General features: G+C 37.7%; 1 protein-coding gene and 2 long non-coding RNA genes across 3 annotated transcripts; all 3 read right to left on the reverse strand.

The window, feature by feature from the left end:
• Nucleotides 1-1,921: 1,921 nt before the first annotated feature.
• LOC126375959 (uncharacterized) lies at nucleotides 1,922-6,924 on the reverse strand. Its single transcript, XR_007567656.1, has 3 exons — nucleotides 6,730-6,924; nucleotides 3,571-3,801; nucleotides 1,922-2,115 (listed from the first exon to the last, which is right to left on the reverse strand). It is a non-coding gene; the product is annotated as an uncharacterized LOC126375959 (long non-coding RNA).
• A 2,858-nt stretch (nucleotides 6,925-9,782) lies between these two features.
• On the reverse strand, nucleotides 9,783-11,998 carry LOC126375961 (uncharacterized). The gene is made up of 2 exons (XR_007567658.1): nucleotides 11,460-11,998; nucleotides 9,783-10,665 (listed from the first exon to the last, which is right to left on the reverse strand). It is a non-coding gene; the product is annotated as an uncharacterized LOC126375961 (long non-coding RNA).
• Nucleotides 11,999-13,139: 1,141 nt separating this feature from the next.
• On the reverse strand, nucleotides 13,140-17,803 carry LOC126375954 (uncharacterized). Its single transcript, XM_050023063.1, has 3 exons — nucleotides 17,615-17,803; nucleotides 14,352-14,554; nucleotides 13,140-13,479 (listed from the first exon to the last, which is right to left on the reverse strand). The coding sequence occupies exons 1-3, from the start codon at nucleotides 17,672-17,674 to the stop codon at nucleotides 13,437-13,439; spliced, it is 306 nt and encodes a 101-aa protein (XP_049879020.1). The 5' UTR covers nucleotides 17,675-17,803; the 3' UTR covers nucleotides 13,140-13,436.
• Between the last annotated feature and the right edge of the window lie 1,693 nt (nucleotides 17,804-19,496).

Raw genomic sequence — 19,496 nt, forward strand, 5'->3', positions numbered from 1 at the left:
TTTTAATGTTCGAAGACATTTACTTGATTATTATGTTGATGACTTTTTACTTGTTGTATTAGGTATTTATTTAGTACTTTTTAGTTTATTTAGGTACCCGTTTCTTATTGTATTATCAAATCAAATCAAATCAAATATACTTTATTGCACACAACATACAAAACAAATTAACACAGATGATGATGTATCATGTAAATTATTTAGATATAAAAAGACCGTTGAGTTTTGTACTTATTTTAACTTTAAATAAATAAATAATTAAGTAGTTTAACCTCAAATTAACCTACGTAATGAAATAAAGGATATAAGTACCTACTTAGATTTTAATTTTATTAAATAGTGAATCACATCATACAGGACATTCAAAACTGATTTGATTTATCAATCAGACGATAACATACCTACGTACAATTAAAAATACTTATCCCCTGCAAAGAATAAAAATAAAACAAAATAAATTAAAAAAAAACTTACAAAAAATGCTAAAACAGCGACCTCCAAAGACAATCCAAGAAATTAAAAAAATAAACATTCACTTTTTAATAGCACGTGGAACTTTTTAAATTTCAAACTTCGAACGCGTTTTCGATAGAACGATTGCTTTGCAACTGAATGAGAATTTCATTGGCCATTTTGCGCTAAAAAGCGGGACAGAATGTGTCAGACTGTTCACAGTTAATTTTCAACTTTGTTGTATAACGGCAACGGTATAAATTCTTTTGCGTTTTCGCTGTTGTTATTACTATTTGTTTGCAAGATAACGGTATTCGGGTCAGTGACGTCTTTTTTGTCCAGTTGAATTGTATATAGGAACTGATTTTGCGGATATGAGACAGCGAATTATAGTTTTAATGAGTGTAAGAGAGACAGAACTGTCACTGGACATTGCATTGTCGATGGTCAGTCTCATTTGGTCAATTAAAATTGATTTAGAGACTAGTAAAGGACTTTCCAGGCTAAGTTCCTCAAAATCAATAGAGATGACGCTGTACAGTTTTTTCTTCGTTTAAACTTCTAATTTCATGGATAATAGACATAGACATCTTTCATCTTTGTTTTTGGGTATAAATGACCCTTTTTATTTCACCCACGCACGATTACATATTCCACTAAAAAGTAATATGATCCGTGCTTCGGAAGGCACGTTAAGCCATTGGTCGCGGTTACTACTTACTGATGTAAGTAAGTAGTCATTGCATGAGCCATGTCAGGGGCCTTTGGTGGCTCAATAATAACCCTGACACCCACACGATAAGAAGATCTAAACATAATCTTAAATCTTTTTTATTTTTATTTCAGGTAAGTAAAGCATATTTCACTACCAAACCAGAGGTGCCGAAGTCGAGCCCAGGTAGGTAAAATGATTAGTATTCAAAGTGAATATCGTATAAGTAATTTATTTTTAAATTTTAAACCTGTAATGGTACTTAGTGAATGTTGGGTATGGCAGAAGAAGCATGAAAGAAGGATTAATGCCATAGAAATGAGGTCGTAGCATCTGTGGTGTTGAATTGAGTGATAGAGTGAGAGACAGTATGATAAGAGAGAGATGTGGTGTAAAAGACGACAGAGTGACTACGACAGAGAGAAGAAAGGAATGTTAAGTTGTTTTGGACACGTAGAGCGGATGAAGGGTAATAGGATTACGAAAGCAGTTTAAAAAGCGAAGGTTGATGGTAGGGCTGGCAGAGAAAGACCTAGAAAGACTTACATTGACCAAATTGGAGATGTCCTTAGAAAAGTTTCAGAACGATCTACTCTGAATCAGCGTGCGTGTATGAAACGATTGATAAATTTGGAGGAAGCAAGAGAAGTGTGTCAGGATCGAAGTAAATGTAATTCCATAGTCTCTGCTTACCCCGGTGGGAAATAGGCGGGAGTTATATGTGTGTATGTAAATGGAAAATAAAATACAAAAATATCAATTTTTTATTTACTATTAATTACTTAATTAATTTAAACATAACTAATAAATTCATAAATAAAGCTTAGTCTTTAAAATACTTTTTCGAACTTTTTTTTTTATATTTAGCCGGATATCAATTGACTATTTGGCCAAGCTAGAACGATGATGATTGGTGTTGATTGTAGGACTGCATTTGTTTCGAATATGATCTGAAAAAGAAAAACAATACATTTTGTACTCTTTTTTTTAATGAAATGGGCTCTTTGAGCACAATCTCACCTGATGGTAAGTGACTACGTATGCTATGATGGCAAATGCCTATTCACTCTAGCCTTGAAGACTCCCAGACGACGGCAGACAGTTCCAGACCTTACTCATTTATTACTATAGCTTTTTTAACCCTAAACTTGCATAGCAAAAATTGCTATTAAACAATAAACAGGATTGTGGGTACTACTTCGCCCCATTTGTCAAATCGCCTTCCTAATACATAACATAAACAGCCAATATACTTACGTCCCACTGCTGGGCACAGGCCTCCCCTCAATCAACCGGAGGGGGTATGGAGCATACTCCAACACGCTGCTCCAATGCGGGTTGGTGGAGGTGTTTTTACGGCTAATAGCCGGGACCAACGGCTTAACGTACCCTCCGAAACACGGAATCCATCTTACTTTTTCAGACAATCAGGTGATTCAAGCCTGAAAATTCCTTACCAAACAAAGGACAGTCTCACAAAGTGATTTTGACAATGTCCCCATCGGAAATCGAACCCGGACCTCCAGATCGTGAGCCTAACGCTCTAACCACTAGACCATGGAGGCTGGCCTTCCTAATACAAAGTTTAAAATATGCTCCGCATCATGGAAGTAATCCTCAGATTTTAGCGGAATTGATGAGGAAGTTTCCAAGCTACGTTCCTCAAAAACAATATAGGTAGATGGCGTTGTAAAGAGTTTCCTTCGTTTATCCTTCTAATTTCATGGAAAACAGACATATTATGAGTGTTCTATTTGTTGGCATCCCCAACAAAATTATATTGTTATTTAAGTATGGCAATACTTTTTTTCTTCTGAACTAGAATCTGCGTAAGGTGTATCGTGTGTTAAAACTTTAAAATATAAAATTAATAAAAGCGCCGTTAACAACATTGTCCAGCTGTATTATTCATCGCATCGCCAACACCATCTAGGTGCCCACACTATTGTTGTTAATATAGAAAATTATTGCCTCTTACTTTCTCCTTCTTTATAAATCGTCTTTTACTCATTTGGTTTACATGCCTGAACCGGCTAAGCATGCCTTTCACAACTCTCGTCCTGGGTACTTCAAAGTCGTAAGACTGAATGTCCTTTTAAAATCGAATTACTGAATTATTTATTGCATTCCATGTAGTTTAATGGGGTGTTACATAGTCATTGGAACTAAAATATCCAAACCTCAATAACAAATTATTGTGTCTTGATTATTTTTAACCTTACCTTGATACATACATACGTAAACTCATTGCAGCAAACTATGGAATTCCATTTGCTTCGATCCTAACACACTTTCCTTGCTTCCTCCACAATTCTTCAATCGTTTCATATACGCAAGCTAGTTCAGAGTAGATCGTACTAAACCTTTTCTAAGGACATCTCCAATTTGGTCAACTTATACTTTACCTTGATCATCAGTTCTTAAATGTTCCCATTAACACATCATGCTGTCAGGTTCTGAAGTATCTTTTTCCGTCTTCTTGTTCTTTTTGGGGTCATGTTGGGCTATTTTCTTAACATATTTGCCGATAAGCGGTACAGCGGTAGGACCAGAAATGTCTGCTACTGGTTCTTGTGGTTGTTCTGGGGGTAGCAGGTTCGATGGTTCTTGGAACACTGTCGCGTTGGTTGATAAGGCTGAAAATTGAAAAAAAATTGGTTAAATAAACAAACGCCACGTGGTTACCAAGTTCTCGCCCCTGTTGAATGAAGCTCAAACACAGTTGGCGAGGAACAAAACTTATAATGTAATATCTCATTAATACCTTCTTTTTTTATTATGTCTGATAATAAACACATTTTTTTATTTGATTTGAAGAGTTGGTACATTGTATGTACTGTACCTACATCTCTACATTTCCCTTCAGGAATTTGTATGAAAACTGTACCAAGTTTGAAAAAAAAAACAGATTTGGTGAAAAGTCCAGTGTTCATTCGTCTAAGGTCTTCGTGTAAAAAGTAGTAGCGAGTGTTGAGCGGTGTCTTATGACTACTTTTTTTTTAAGCGCTCACAGACACCGTGTTTAGGGAAAGTCACAAAGAGATTTTTAAATCGAAAAGATATTAGTTTTCAATATAATATATATTGGGTGGATGTTAGTGTAATAGTAGTTAGTAAATAATCAAGGTTAGTGATTATTTAGAAGATATGAATGCATGGGATTAACTGTCTGAGAACTGATATTAGGCAGCTAAATTATTCAATTGTATAACAATATTTCATGTTTATTTTTTTCAAAAGAACGTCTAGGGCCCTGTGCCGAGGTTTTTCTTGCAGCTTCTATACAGGTTGTGAGATGCTGCAGTAGTTTTAGGCGGATGAGACGTTCGTTATGTAAAAATTGACGATTCAAAGTGTACCTACTGAACCTACTGAAAATGTTGAATATTTTTGATATTTTTGAATTTGAATTGAATTTGATGGCGCCGGCGCCGGCATCGGCTTAATGCCGATATAGATCGAATCGCATGGACACCGTAAGGACCCCGCATCAGGACCCGGTGGTGTAACGGTTAACACGTTCGTCCCGGCTTGACAATAGGTGCGCGGCTATGAGTTCAAGTCCAATCCGCGACAGAATTAGCAGTCGTTAATAACCATCAATCCGCACTAGGCCCGCGTGATGGATTAAGGCCCGATCTCCCTATCCATCCATAGAGAAGGCCCATGCCCCAGCACTGGGGACGTTAACGGGCTGATGATGATGAGACAAGAATTGAGAATGCTACACGGACAAGAGCGTAGCTTTTAAATTACTGATCAAACGGAATAGGGATCACGGGCATCTTATGACCCGATTACTGTAGTGGTTTAGCCATAACGACCGCCAATCAGCTTGCGAAAGTAAACACTTTATGATTCAATTCCACAAATAACACTTATCGCTATCGTCCCCATTGGTTTCCTTTCTACGTAATACTATCAAATAAGATACTGAGCCCTCCTAGGACCTTCGGCTATGTTGTTTTCTTATATATACAGGGTGTTAGTGACATCGTAACGAAATCTTTGAGGGATGATTCAGACCATGATTCTGAATTGATCAAGTAGAATTTTCCGTTGGACTTAGGATCTTTTTTGTTTTTTTTTTGACGTGACTTATTGTAGATTTGCCGCAGATGGCATTAACTACTTGGCCGGACAAATGGGGAGCGCTGAAGGCTCTCATCCGGTATAACGTTTAAGACAACAGGCCTGAGGGTGCCCAGTTAGGCGCGAACCTCGGCTCAGGGCGTCGTCTGAGAGGAAAAATATTTGAAAGAATTAATCGACCCTAGTGGGTCGATAGCGATAAGCGCTGAATAGGACTTGGGATCGACCATTATCTATATACGCCGATAAGGCTAACCATCTACCACATTGATCAAACAGAAAGCTGGGTGAGGCGTGGGTACTTAGTGCATCTTGTGGCGAATATACGATAAGGTGCAAAAGTCCAATCAATTTCTTGCAAAGTAATATAGTAACTGGTTACACTTAAGACCACCTGGTTACCATGTCGTTTCTGTGATAGACCAAAACACTTACAAAAACATGAATTTTATAATTATGACAACTAATGGTTCATAATTTCACCACTGTTTACAAATAATTCGCCAGGCCCAGTGACTGCACTTTTTCTCTTTGATTGTACATGAAGTCACACATCTGCGGCGAGCCGAGGTTCGCGCCCAACTGGGCACCCTCAGGCCTGTTGTCTTAAACGTTGTACCGGGTGAGAGCCTTCAGCGCTCCCCATTTGTCCGGCCAAGTAGTTAATGCCATCTGCGGCAAATCTACAATAAGTCACGTCAAAAAAAAAAACACATCTGCGGGTAGATACAAACGTTATGCTATGTTATGTCAAATTATTGAACTGACCTTTGTCAGTATCCTGTTGTTTCCGAGTCTGTCGCCTATTGCCACAGACCGGACACTCCATACAAGAATCTCGTTCTTACTGTTACCGTGTAATTATGAGCGAGACAGACAGTATGTGCGCGCTCATTTACTCCTTAACGGCTTACGGTTATTTAGAGTAAAGTGGACCCAGCGAGGGTGTGAGGTACATCTAACTTAGCACCCATACAAATTGGTGGGGGTGGAGAATGTCCATCTTCTCCATCGTGTGGGTTGTGAGGTGAATTACCAACCTCATCAACCCTGGTGTCAGTACTTACATCAGTAAGTAGTAACCGGGACCAACGGTTTAACGTGCCTTCCGAAGCACGTATCATCTTACTTTTTGGACTATCAGGTGATCAGCCTGTAATGTCCTAACCAAACTAGGGATCACAAAGTGATTTTTGTGATATGTCCCCACCGGGATTCGAACCCGGGACCTCCGGATCGTGAGCCCAACGCTCAACCACTGGACCGTGGAGTCCGTTATTTATAAGTAGTATTACTCTTTATTCTATGCTATTGCCAAAATCAAACTTTATGGTTGGATCAGCCTATAACCCATTAGGACACAATACCTCTGTCGGAACGACATACCTGAGTAGACAAGCAGCTAAACGTATCCTGTTTTTTATCTTCGAAGTATATACCTACTTCATCAAAAAAAAAAAAAAAAAACTTACCTGTAAAATTTTTCCTTTGTAACATTCCGGTTTCTGGATTCATTGTTGTAAGTGTCTAACTAATACTTTCACTTTTAATAAAACCACATATACTTAAATAGGTATTACTGTTAAAGTATTATTTTTGTATTTAATTCTTGTACATATCACAATGCGTTCGAATCGTCGGAGAAACCGACCGCAACTGAAGTCTAATCTACTCTGTTTGGTGCTTTTAAATGCTATGAACATTATTATTAAATTCTGCGTCAGTTTCCCAGTACTTCCCCGCATGACACAGGCACCTGTTTCTGCAACTCAGGCGCACACATTAACGTACACAAATAAAATCTGTAGCTATGAATGTGTTTTTAAATGTTTTATTTTTACTGGGGATGTCCTAAAAATGTTTAGTAGGTCTTTTCAGCAGGGTCTGCATGAGAATGCGCGCGACGCTGATTATGTAGAGGGCTTCGAGCAATAAACGCAGCCAATCCTATCTACATATTGATAGACGCCGAACGGCTATTATATTGGTCAAAACCCGCAATATAATTCGCGCCGCGCGCGGCATGGTTGCCGTGACGCTAGGGCTGAAGATTAATTAATCTGTTTTTTTTTTGACTAAATATCTGGACCAGGTAATCAAACTCAAAAATAGCTCATAAAGTCATCATCATCTCCCTGAAGATTTGACAGTCCGGTTTTTACAGAAGAGACTGCCTGTCTGACCTTTCAACCCGCGAAGGGAAAACCAGCCCAATGCAGGCTGAGCACGTGATAATCATTTATGTTCCAAACATGAATTAGAAAAAAAAATCGACATACATTGGTTTAGTGGGGTTGTAGGTTATCCCAATTTAATTTTACAATCGAGCACAGGAGGGAAGGATAATGTCGTCCCTGATGCCCTCTCACGATTGCTGCATGTGGAATTGTGGATGCCATCGATGCTCCAAATGCAGGAACCGGTGATGAGTGGTGTGGTGTGGTGGTGTGTGTGTGTGTCGTGGGGCCCCAGGTTCTAGGTCTGTGCTGGGATTGGAACCTGCGACCTGAAAGCAAAATAGTATATACAAATAAATTATGTGGAAACTATAAAATTATAATATACAGTAAGAAAGAAAGAAAGAAACATTTATTACTTCCGGACACCACAGACACAGACAGACAGGTACATTACATTTAACACAGGACAGAAACCACACGGAAATCAATAAGTACATAGACAAAAAAAATATATACCAAAACAAAAATAAAAACAAACCAAAATCATGAAAACAATAATAATAAAACTAAGTATTCTAAATGCAACGCACTGACGGCCCGATCATCTGCGGTGGCGTCTGGAATAAAAGGACCTCGCTCAGCATAAGTCGCGACGTGAGCCAAAAGAAGAAGCCAGTGCAATTTAGCACTCTTTTATTATTAATTTAACGTTACACAAAAGTCAACCCCCCCCCCCCCCCCCTCTGGTTGATTGAGGGGAGGCCTGTGCCCAGCAGTGGGACGTATATAGGCAGTTTATGTTATGTATGTACAAAAGTCAAAGTTCAAGTCCAGTCTGTAGTCGAAATAGGGGGCCGGTCTCGCCCACTTTTATAACAAACACCACTTTTATATCTAACAAATTATTGTTAGATATTTGTTTTTCGCATTAGAACATCTAATGGATTTCAGAAATGAATGGAAGAGGAATAAATGTGTTGTGCCGACCCCACCTAGAGTGGGATAAAGACAGGAGGTAGACGACCATCTTATGGATTTCAATCAATCAATCAATCATTTTTTATTTGCCAGAATACAATTTACAAAAGATGGTATAGTATTACAGTATCTCATAGTATTCAACCTTAACTAGGCATGCAAATATTTTAACAATTCTAAAACAAAACTTCCAATCATAATAAATTTAAAATTTTATGTTTTAAAAGACAAATAATCATTTAAATCAAAAAAACAATTCTCCAACAACCAATTTGTTAATGTTTTCTTAAAACAGCTTCCTTCCAATGACCTCAGACAATCCGGTAGTTTATTATATATTAAAATACATAAGTTAAAAATATTTTTTCAAAATGTTTTAAAACTCTGTCTATCTCAGGAGGGATTGTATATATATATTATTAATAATATATTCAGAAGGACAGGTTATGTATGCATGTGGGAAACACTGAAACAAGTTTTATCTTGATTGTTTAGCTAAAGCCAAAGACGGGTTTTCTTGATTACGTAAATAAAAATGCCTGGTATTTATATTTAAACGCCACAGCCTATTTGAAAAACACAATTATAATTGTACTTATTTTATCACTACATAGTTATAAAATAAAGTCGCTTTTTTGTCTATATCCCTGTGTACGCTTAAATCTTTAAAACTACGCAACGGATTTTGATGCGGTTTTTTTTTAATAGATAGAGTGGTTCAAGAGGAAGGTTTATATGTATAATAATATCCATTAAATAGTGGAGAAATACTGTTATTTTTAAAGTTTTTAATGTGATGTGGTAAAAAAATTCAGTTTTCCTCAGCATTGCACTCGAGCGAAGCCGGGGCGGGTTGCTAGTATTTTTATAAAATGTAAATAAATGTAAACCTTTTTTTATTGACGATTGACTCTACTGTAAGAGCCGTGGTAGCCCAATTGGTAAAACGCTTGCCAACTCAGTTTGAGATCGCAGATTCGAATCCAGGACAGACCTAAACCAGTGATTGTCTTTGTCTCCGAATTCATGTTTTGCATCATAAATGACTATCACGTGCTCAGCGGTGAAGGAAAACATCGTAAAGAAACCCACATTCCCGAGAAATGCATTTTTGGAGGTATGTAACCTCACCTGTATTGGGCTGGTTTTCCCTTCGTGGGTCGGATGGTCAGACAGTCAGTCACTTTATTTTTCTTAATTAGGTATATTTCTTTTTTCCACTTTTCACTTTGGTTTATTATTATTGTTTATACTCTGCTCTTTTCGTTCACCAGTTATAAATATGAATGATGACTTCACCAAATTCAATTGTAAAAAAAGGGATTTAATTTATTAACGCGAGCGATTATTAAAAAAAAACGAGTTCATTATGTCTTACAATATTTTTATTTATCATCACTAATTCCAGCGTTCTTGCCAGCGAAGCATTCTCCTTGTTTAGGGAAAAATAGGGCAGTGCTCCGCAGTACTCTGTCTGACGCGAGTGGGATGGCGCTGTATTAGTCTATTTCAAAGCCTTACTAGGACTCCTGTCCTCCGCCTCTGAATAGTACTGACAGTTACTGATACCCTATTTTTATTAAGTACATAATATTCAATTTACATATTGTTCACAATATTATAAATTAAATATATATAAAAAAACCACCGCGGAACGCGCTCTTCCCAAAGGTTCCCACTATGCTAGTAGCATTCCCGAGTTCAATTACATTATATTCTACTTACTACAGGCATACATAAACCATATACTACATAAACATAAACTGCCTATAGATATACGTCCCACTGCTTCTTCTATCGTGTGGGTTATGTGGTTGATTAGCAACCTCATCAACCCTGGTGTCAGGGTTATTATTGAGCCACCAAAGACCCCTAACATGACTCATATAACGACATCAGACCCTTTGCTAGACACAGGCCATATAGGATGTTTTATTTACTACATCAGTGATTATTGATTATCATCACATTCATCATCGGCTACCACTTCAATTTCATCTTTTGTTGGTGAAGGTTATGGTGATGGTGGAGGTGTTGTTGGTGGTGATGATAATGATAGTGATAATGATGGTATTTGAGAGCTTAATTCTGTTTCTGCTTGATATTTGTGTTCTTCCGTCATCCATCCAGTTGCTTTTGATTCTGTAGGTTCATCTATAGGCGGTGGAGGAGGTGGTATTGGAAAATTCATGTCTTCTGGAGGAAGTAAGTTAGACGCATATTCGTAAACTGTGGCTCTGTTTATTGGTCCTGAAAATGAAATACATTCGTTCATACAAATGATTGAAAGAAAGAAAGAATAAACACAGAAATGTAAGCAACAATCAAAAGACATCAAGTTAAAGACACGATTACGAGCGAATTAATTAGTGACCAGAAGATGGTGGCGTTATTTTGCTACATACATAAACTCATGCTGGGCAGAGCCGAAGACTATGATACAGATAACCCGCATTCAATCTTGATAAGCCCAAATAGATAGTTCTTGTTTTTGGAAGATAAATGTGCCAATTCAAACTGAAAAATCTCTTTATTCGTTTGTAACATAGTTTCAATTTGAATCATCATTTTTTATTAATAAATCTTATATTAATAAACAATTCTTTTCGTTTGATTTGGTTTCGAACATCTGATCCGCCTTATGCTATTGCAGCTTCTGATTTGTATACCCAAAAGAACAGTAGCTGCAAGAAATACTTCGGCACAGAACCCTGGACGTTCTAAGAAAATATTGTCATACAATTCCAGTAATTAGGCTGCCTGACATTGGTTCCTAACAAGAGTAATCACGCTTTTAAATGGCCACATCGAAGCAATTCATCTAAGAAAGCAATATTGCTATTAGACATTTTGATTTTTATACTTTTACTTTGTACTTTTTTTTACTTTTTTGCGCTTTTGCTGTGGCCATTTTAACACCCCAGGTCATCAGGGTCCTATTTCACCGCTTTTGTGCACTCACAATTCACACTCAATTTGCACCGATGTTAAAATTTTACAGTATTCTACTCAAGCAATAATATTTATAAAATTGAAAGTCTTACCTTCGTTATCAGTTATTTTTGGCATTCTAGATAACAATGTGTTGTAGCATTAGATAAAAAAAAAAACACTTTTTCAGTTTTCCTTGCCTATTGGTCATTCAGGTTATTGTTTGTGTGTTTTCTGCAGCCGTTAGTTATTCTTGATAAGATAACCTTTTGACTTTTCCTTATTTCCTTTCCTTCGTCGTTCACCAGTCTGTGGAAGTGTCTTTTCATCAAATTCAGTTCATCAAACTTATGTTTTTTTTTTAATTTTCTGTTATCTGTCTTAATATTATAATCAACTGGTTTGTCTTCTTTATCTTGTGTTTGGCCATTTACGTGCATTTATATTCAAATATTAATACGGTTTACATTAGACGTTTGCTACACTTTCATATCAAAGACATAATAAGTACTACATAAAATAGATAATGTTTATCTATATATGTACTTCATGCAGTTTTATCAATCGATAAAGAGCAATGACAAAGATAAGCATGAAGTGCGAGTAGTATACTCACTCTGAAGGTTCCGTATTGTCATAGCTGTCCTGTTGTACAGCGTACCTATGTCTATCCTAAAACCACACATAAGCTTAATACTGTTCTGATCACCAACAAAATGTAATAATGTCTCTGGTTTTGGTTACTATAAAAAAGGTATTGTCATAGACAAAGATAGAGACTTCCTTTTTAGCATCAGAAATTGATGAATAATTAATATTTTCATGTGTTAGAAATTTAATTTAAAAAATAAAAAACACGGTGATTTATAAAATATGAATAATAACAATAAAAGTGTAAATATGTGAAAAACAATACACCTTTTAAATGTTACTTAATTATTGTATATGTATGTTGATTGGGATAGCCAGAGGTTCATCCATCGCAAGATGAACTAACTACCCACACCTCACCGAGCTTTCTGTTAGACCAATGGTGAGCCGTACCGCCGTTTGCAATGTGAAGCTAACTCTCTACCGAAAACTGCTCCTTTTTAATTGGGTGTGTAGTTTCGGAGATAACTTTCTACACTCCTACTCTCTCTACCTACCCCGTTGAGTAAAATTTGATCAATATTATAAGAATAAGCGTTCCAAAAGCTTTTATTTCTAAAATACGGATCTCTAAAATATGTGTCATATCAAATCATAACAGAAATGTTGGCCGGATTAAAAACATTTTCTATATGGTCATTGGGCGCCTTGAATGATTCTAGAAAAAATATATTATATTGTATGAAGTATGTATCCTGTGCTTTTGCAATGTATTTTTAGGCAGGCGTTTGTACATTTCTTTAAAGAAAGGTAGATCTGATAGTTGCTTATCAAAGGTCGACCTGTATGATTCTCTGCCGTTGCCCTCATGGTTTAGTGATAAGAGCGTTAGACTCATTGTCTGGAGGTCTGGGTTCAGTACCCGATGGGGGCAATGTCGAAATCACTTAATGAGAGTGTACTTTGTTGGACTATTGGGATATTCCAGGCAGAATCACCTGATTTTGCGAAAAAGTAAGATGATTCTGTGCTTAGGAAGGCACGTTAAGGCGTTGGTCCCGGGCTACTAGCCCTAACACCTCCACCAACCCGATAGAAGCAGCGTGGTAGAGTATGCTCCATACTGTCTCCGGTTTAATGAGTGAGAGGCATGTCATGTGTACAGCAGTGGGACGTTATGTTATATAAAATAAAACAAATAATAATGTCTGAAATTTTGAATTTATTGAAAATGAATTGGCCAAAATATGTTTGGATGGGATGGAATTGAACGGTGAGGGCTAACACATCAGTCCGAGATGTTTAATCCACAAGCGACTTTTAATCCGCCAATCCGGAGCCTCGGTTATCACGTCACCGCGACACCGCTAGCTGTGATTGGTGGAATGTGACGCCATCTTGTTTAGAGCGCAGACTTTGGCGCGAACTGTTAGCGGCAGCACGAAGCTTGAAGCTCGTTGGATCGTCGCGTCGTTGCCTTTCGTAGCGAAGTCATCGGATTAACCAGAGGCCGCAAGCGCAAGTTGTTTGAAGGTTGTTGTCCTGGTACGATAAAAAATTAAGTCAGTATAACATAACATAAGGTCAGAAGTAGTCAGTAGTATCCATCACAAGATGAACTATGTACCCACACCTCACTGAGGTTTTTGTTAGACCAACGTTATAGGTGTTAGGGAAAACTGCACTTAAGAGAAATTAATAACTCATTGGTGTAAGTGCCGGCGTTCGAACTTGCGCTACCCGTTGGAGAAGCATCCAGCAAATAACTACTCTTCTACATCTCAGCTGAACTGGGCTGAGCTGAATAAATGTTTCTTGTTTCTGGGAATGAAGAAAAACCATAGAATGCGTTCAGCTGCTTATACTCCTAGACCGACAGACCATGGGTGATTTTGTGACAAATCTGGGAAGAACACCACTGACAAGAGCTTAGGGGTTTTAAAAGGCCACATCAATGCAATTCATCTCAAAAGCAATATTGCTATTTGACATTTGTTTGCATTGCATATTTAGCCCTTTTAACCCCCCAGCGCTTAAATTTTGAAATAAATGACTGTATAACACCATTCTAAATATGATAGCGGAGAGGCTGGACAATCTGATTGCCTAGCACTGGATTGCCAATATTATGTGATTTAAGTAAAGATGTTTCTTTGTGTAATATCTTTTGCAATAACAGGGGTGTTAAAATGGCCACATCGAAGCAATTCATCAAAGAAAGCAATATTGCAATTTGACATTTGTGCACATAAAAGTAAGTTTGCAATGCAAACTAATGTCAAATAGCAATATTGCTTTCTTAGATGAATTGCATCGATGCGGCAATTTTAACCCCCCTTTTAGTCTGTAAGATTTCCGTTATTTCAATGTACATTATTGACGATTTGTATTACGAAATAATTGCTTTGATTTACCATTGCTTATTCCTCTTCAACAGTTCTAAGTTAAGTAATTTTCCTAAGGTAGACTCGTCGGTAACGCACTCGTAGCAAGCCATGACTAGTTTGGCTGCGTCCAGGAGGCACTTCAACTGCTTGAAATAGAACCAGAAGTCACGCTTCTCGCCTTCTGAAGCCTTCTGGCCGTTGCCGACGTTGGTAGTCGGATTCAAACTGGTCTGAAAAAAAGCGCGAAGTTATAGAGAATACTTTCATGATTATACACAGAGTTGTGGCTGTCCAGTTGGTAGAACGCTTGCCCCCCACTTTGAGGTCGAAAATTGGGATGATGCTAGGAAGAGGAAGTTCATTACTAATGACTTATTATTTAGCAGTGTACACAATTCCTATGTGAACTTTTACAGTTAAATGCATCTATTTTTTTTGTTTACTTCTAATTTTGAAGTCGTAAAGTGCAACTTTAATTTCGAACACTTCGGCAACAGAACCGACTAGAAGCCAGGCAATTTGGCCTGACGGGGTGCCTCTCCGAGGTAGTCAACATTATCAGAGGCTCGTTAGATTTCCTTGGGGAATTAGGCTAGCTGGAGTGATTCAGCCGTTTCAGGAATCACACAAAATTGACGCTCAGACGTCGAGTTGCAGAAAACGGCCCGCGACTACCAATACCAATCATCTCCTAGCATTGGGTCGTGTACTAGGTTCAAGATAAATTATGAAATTCTGATTACTAAATAAAGACACATCTAAAACTAACGAAAAACATTTTCTTTTTTCTATTAAACTTATTTATGAATTTTAATCAAGAAAAACGTAATAATAAGTCCGACATTTTGTCACGTTTTTCTATGACGTCACAGAGTGCTTTTTCATACAAATTCCATAGTAATTTCGTGTTTTGACGTTTAGTAAAAAGTAACTGATTTGACTAGTTGGAAACTAGCCTATTATCCCGCTTTTCTCATGGTCCGCTTACCTAACCTGAAGATTTGACAGTTTTTTACAGACGCGACTGCCTGTCTGACCTTCCAACCCGCGAAGTGAAAACCAGCCCAATACAGGTTAGGTCACATACCTCTGAAAATGCGTTTCTCGGGTATGTGGATTTCCTCACGATGTTTTCCTTCAACGCTGAGCACGTGATAATCATTTATCATCCAAACATGAATTCGAAAACAAATTCGACAATCATTGGTCTAGGCCTGTGCTGGATTCGAACCAGCGACCTCAAAGTGAGAGGCAAGTGTTTTACCAACTGGGCTACCACGGCATATACCAATATACCAATACCAATACCGACTAGAAATAATAATTGTATTGATGCAATGCAATAAAACATGTACAGTCAATAGTAAACAAAACAGAGCAAAGCAACTGACTGTTTTATTACAGTCGTAAGTAAAAGTATAAAAGAAGGTCATACACAATAGTCGAGACGTCAATTCGTTGAACCCGAAAATGAATCATCCGTCAAAAAATACACAAAAATAATGCGTAGTAATAATTTTACCGACAGTTTCTTTATTTAGACGTGACTTATTGCAGATTTGCCCCGAATGGCATTAACTACTTGGCCGGAGAAATGGAAGCGCTGAGGGCTCTCACCTGGCAAAAAATTTAAGACAACAGGCCTAAGGGTGCCCAGTTTACCTTTGAAATATTCGGGAAATTTACGAAAAAAAATCAATTATTTTATCTGGCCAAATACTGGCACAAGTATTTCCCGCAGAATATTATATAAATTTATTTATTTATTTTATTTTTACAGTTTTCCATTCAGCCATTATTACAATAAAAACCAATTCGACTGAAACAAACACATATTAAACAAAACTATTATTATTATTTTATTTTTAAATTATGAGTCAATTAATAAAAATGCGTTCTTTTAAAATAAAAGCAGAAATTCTTATCATCAGTACATCTCTGCTTGAAGAGAGCTAACAGAATTGTAAACAATTCTATATTTAAACACCGTTCATTGAAAGATATTGGCGCGCGCACGTAGTGCAGAAATTTAAGCTAAACGCAACGATTCTCATTTTTCAGTTTAGTATGGAATTACTATCATTATTACGTAACAGATAAGGTAAACTTTTGCTTTGTTAAGTTAAAAAATTTCGACGTGTAATGTTGCGACGTGGGTTGTGAGGTGGATAACCGACCTCACCAGCCCGGTGAGGTGTCAGGGTTATTATTGAGCCGCCATAGGCCCCTGACGTGGCTCATGTAACGACTACCAAGGAACAGATTATGGATATTGATTAGAAAATGGATATCACGTGGTTTCCAAGATTTGTGTGAAAAAGACTGGCAATAGGCTCGCTCGCCCCCCTCCCCCCCCCCCCCCCCTAACATGGGACTTAACATTATACGTTTATAGCTGGCAAGGAGTGGGCGTACATTGACCTATGCCTACCCCTTCGGGGTGCACGCGTGATGCTATATTAAGTATGTTAAAAGATGATGCACATTTCGCTAGGTATTTCCGATACTTATAACGCCATACTATTGGTTTTCCTTTTACATTTTACGGTATCTTTACGGGCACATAATTAGAACGTTATAATGTGCATAGCTGTAAGTGATCCATAAATAAATAAATAAATAAACGTTATCATCTCCGCTTTCTTACTTAAAAGATACAAATACACTTTATTTATTTATTTATTTATTTATTTATTTATTTATTATGGACAACTTACAAGCTACACTCTGCACATGCAAAGTTACAGACAATAAAAAAAAGATTAAGAGCTAGCTCAATTACAAGTAGTCACAGCATGCACAATCAAGTGAACAAGAAAAAATTGCACCAAAATAAAAATAAATAATTAAAACGACTCTTAACTAGGTACATGACAAATAAGTATTTCGCTTTATTATTTAAAGATAAAGAAATCCTTGGAGCCGTTGTAGCCCAGTTGGAAGAACGCTTGTCTCTCACTTTGAGGTCGCAGGTTCGAATCCAGCACGGGCCTAAACCAATGATTGTCGAATTTGTTTTCGATTTCATGTTTGGGTCGTAAATGATTGTCACGTGCTCACCGGTGAAGGAAAACATCGTGAGGAAACCCACATTCCCGAGAAATGCATTTTCGGAAGTATGTGACCCAACTTGTATTGGGCTGGTTTTCCCTTCGCGGATTGGAAGGTCAGACAGGCAGTCGCTTCGGTAAAAAAGCGAACCTGTCAAATCTTCAGGTTAGGTAAGCGGACCCTGTGAAAAACGGGATAATGCTAGGGAGATGATTTGAAAATAAAGAAATCCTACTCACCATTTCTGAATCGGTCTGCGTGCCCTCCTCACGAGTAGTTTTCTTTTTAAACGGTCTCATTGTTGTAGCAACAAAGTCTCCTTACGAAAATGTCTATGAAACTGACAGAATTGTGGATACATGGTACAGCGAAAACTATACCATTATTGTGCAAGGAATGAGAATGGGGTGTAGTTGATCTTTGTGCGCGCGCGCTTATATAGACTTCAACGGGCGTGACGCATGTTTCGCGTATAGGCCACCTCTTTCTAACATGAGAAGGTAAAGTGAGACGGACCGATGCGCAGTCGCGCGATAGCGCTGTGTATTCGCGAACGGTGATCACACTAAATGAAAATACATTTTGAAAACCAAAAACATATCATTAAAAATAAGGAAACGGTTTATTAAATCATATATTTGGAGCATCATATATTATTATTTGCTTCTATGCTGTTCTGGGAGCATATAAAAAACATAGAACACGTTCAGCTGCTTCTCTTCCCGGGCATGTCGTAAAAACCGACAGAGGGATTGTGTCCTCTAACATGATGGACTAATGTTATGGGCGATAGGCTGATCCCTTATCACCATAAGGTTCATCATATCCATCTTTGGAATTCGTATCAACAGTGGCTGCAAGTTGTCTTTGATTACTTGTGGCTCTGCCCACCCCATTAGGGATTACGGGCGTGAGTTTATGTATGTATGTATGTATGTATATTTGGAGCATTGCACTCTATGGAAGTGAAACGTGGACTATGACACAGAGAGACAGAGAGAGGTTGGAAGCGTTTGAGATGTGGTGTTGGCGAAGGATGGAGGGTATAAGCTGGACTGAAATGGTGTCAAATGAAAAAGTGCTGGAAAGAGTTGAAGAAAAGAGAACCATATTGAAGACTATAGAGAACCGGAGAGGAAATATGATTGGCCACCAGATACGACACGATTCATTTATAACAAACATTATAGAAGGAAAAATTGAAGGGAAGAGAGGAAGGGAAGAGAGGAAGGGGTAGACCTAGGATAACATTTATGAAACAAATAAAAGAGAAGGTGCAGGTCGTGTCGTATCGGGAGGTGAAGGTTTTGGCGGGAAGTAGAGAGGAATGGCGGTTACTCCACCGACAAAAGCGCAACTCTCAAATAGAGAGAGAGAGAGATCACACTAAAATAGTATACCGGGTGAGAGCCCTCAGCGGTCCCCACTTGTCCAGCCAAATAGTTAATGACATTTGCGGCAAATCTACAATCTAGAAGCGTCTTGATTGCCCGGTGGGTATAGGCTATGTGACGTCACGCTAATTACGCCCTCTAGAGGAATAGAAAGTCACGTCAAAGAAAAATCTGAAATAAGCGCCGGCGCATGTCTCTACGATAAATCGTACAAAATAATTACTAAAAGGTATATTTTCAATGTAGGATCATTATATTTCACTAATGTTACGTACATGGTTAATTAAGGGCAATTTTTGCTATCCCAAATGGGGTAGGTAGAGTAACAGAAAGTCTAGGGCCCGGTGCTGAGGTTTTTTTGCAGCTACTGTTCCTCGACTATACAGGTTGAGAAGCTGTAGTAGTGTTAAAACAATGTATAATATACATTTTATAAGGAAAATAAATTTTGTTTTGAAAATTCCATTTGATATTAACTCAGAATCATGGGCTGAATCATCCACCTCAGTATACGTGTGTATCTTAATTATTCATTATAATAAGGGGTGATGAGATGACCTACATGATAGAAAAAGAAAGATTATTAATTCTGTATATTTATGCAGTTGTTGTTCGTATTCTTTTTTTTTACGTCCTAACCAACAAAGAAGCAAGTGGAAGTACTGTTTCGATATATATTGCAAAATAAACGATAAACAATGATATGAATGTGTGCGTTGTGTGGCTT

The sequence above is a fragment of the Pectinophora gossypiella genome, chromosome 20, assembly GCF_024362695.1.
Source record: "Pectinophora gossypiella chromosome 20, ilPecGoss1.1, whole genome shotgun sequence".
Classification (NCBI taxonomy): Eukaryota; Metazoa; Arthropoda; class Insecta; order Lepidoptera; family Gelechiidae; genus Pectinophora; species Pectinophora gossypiella.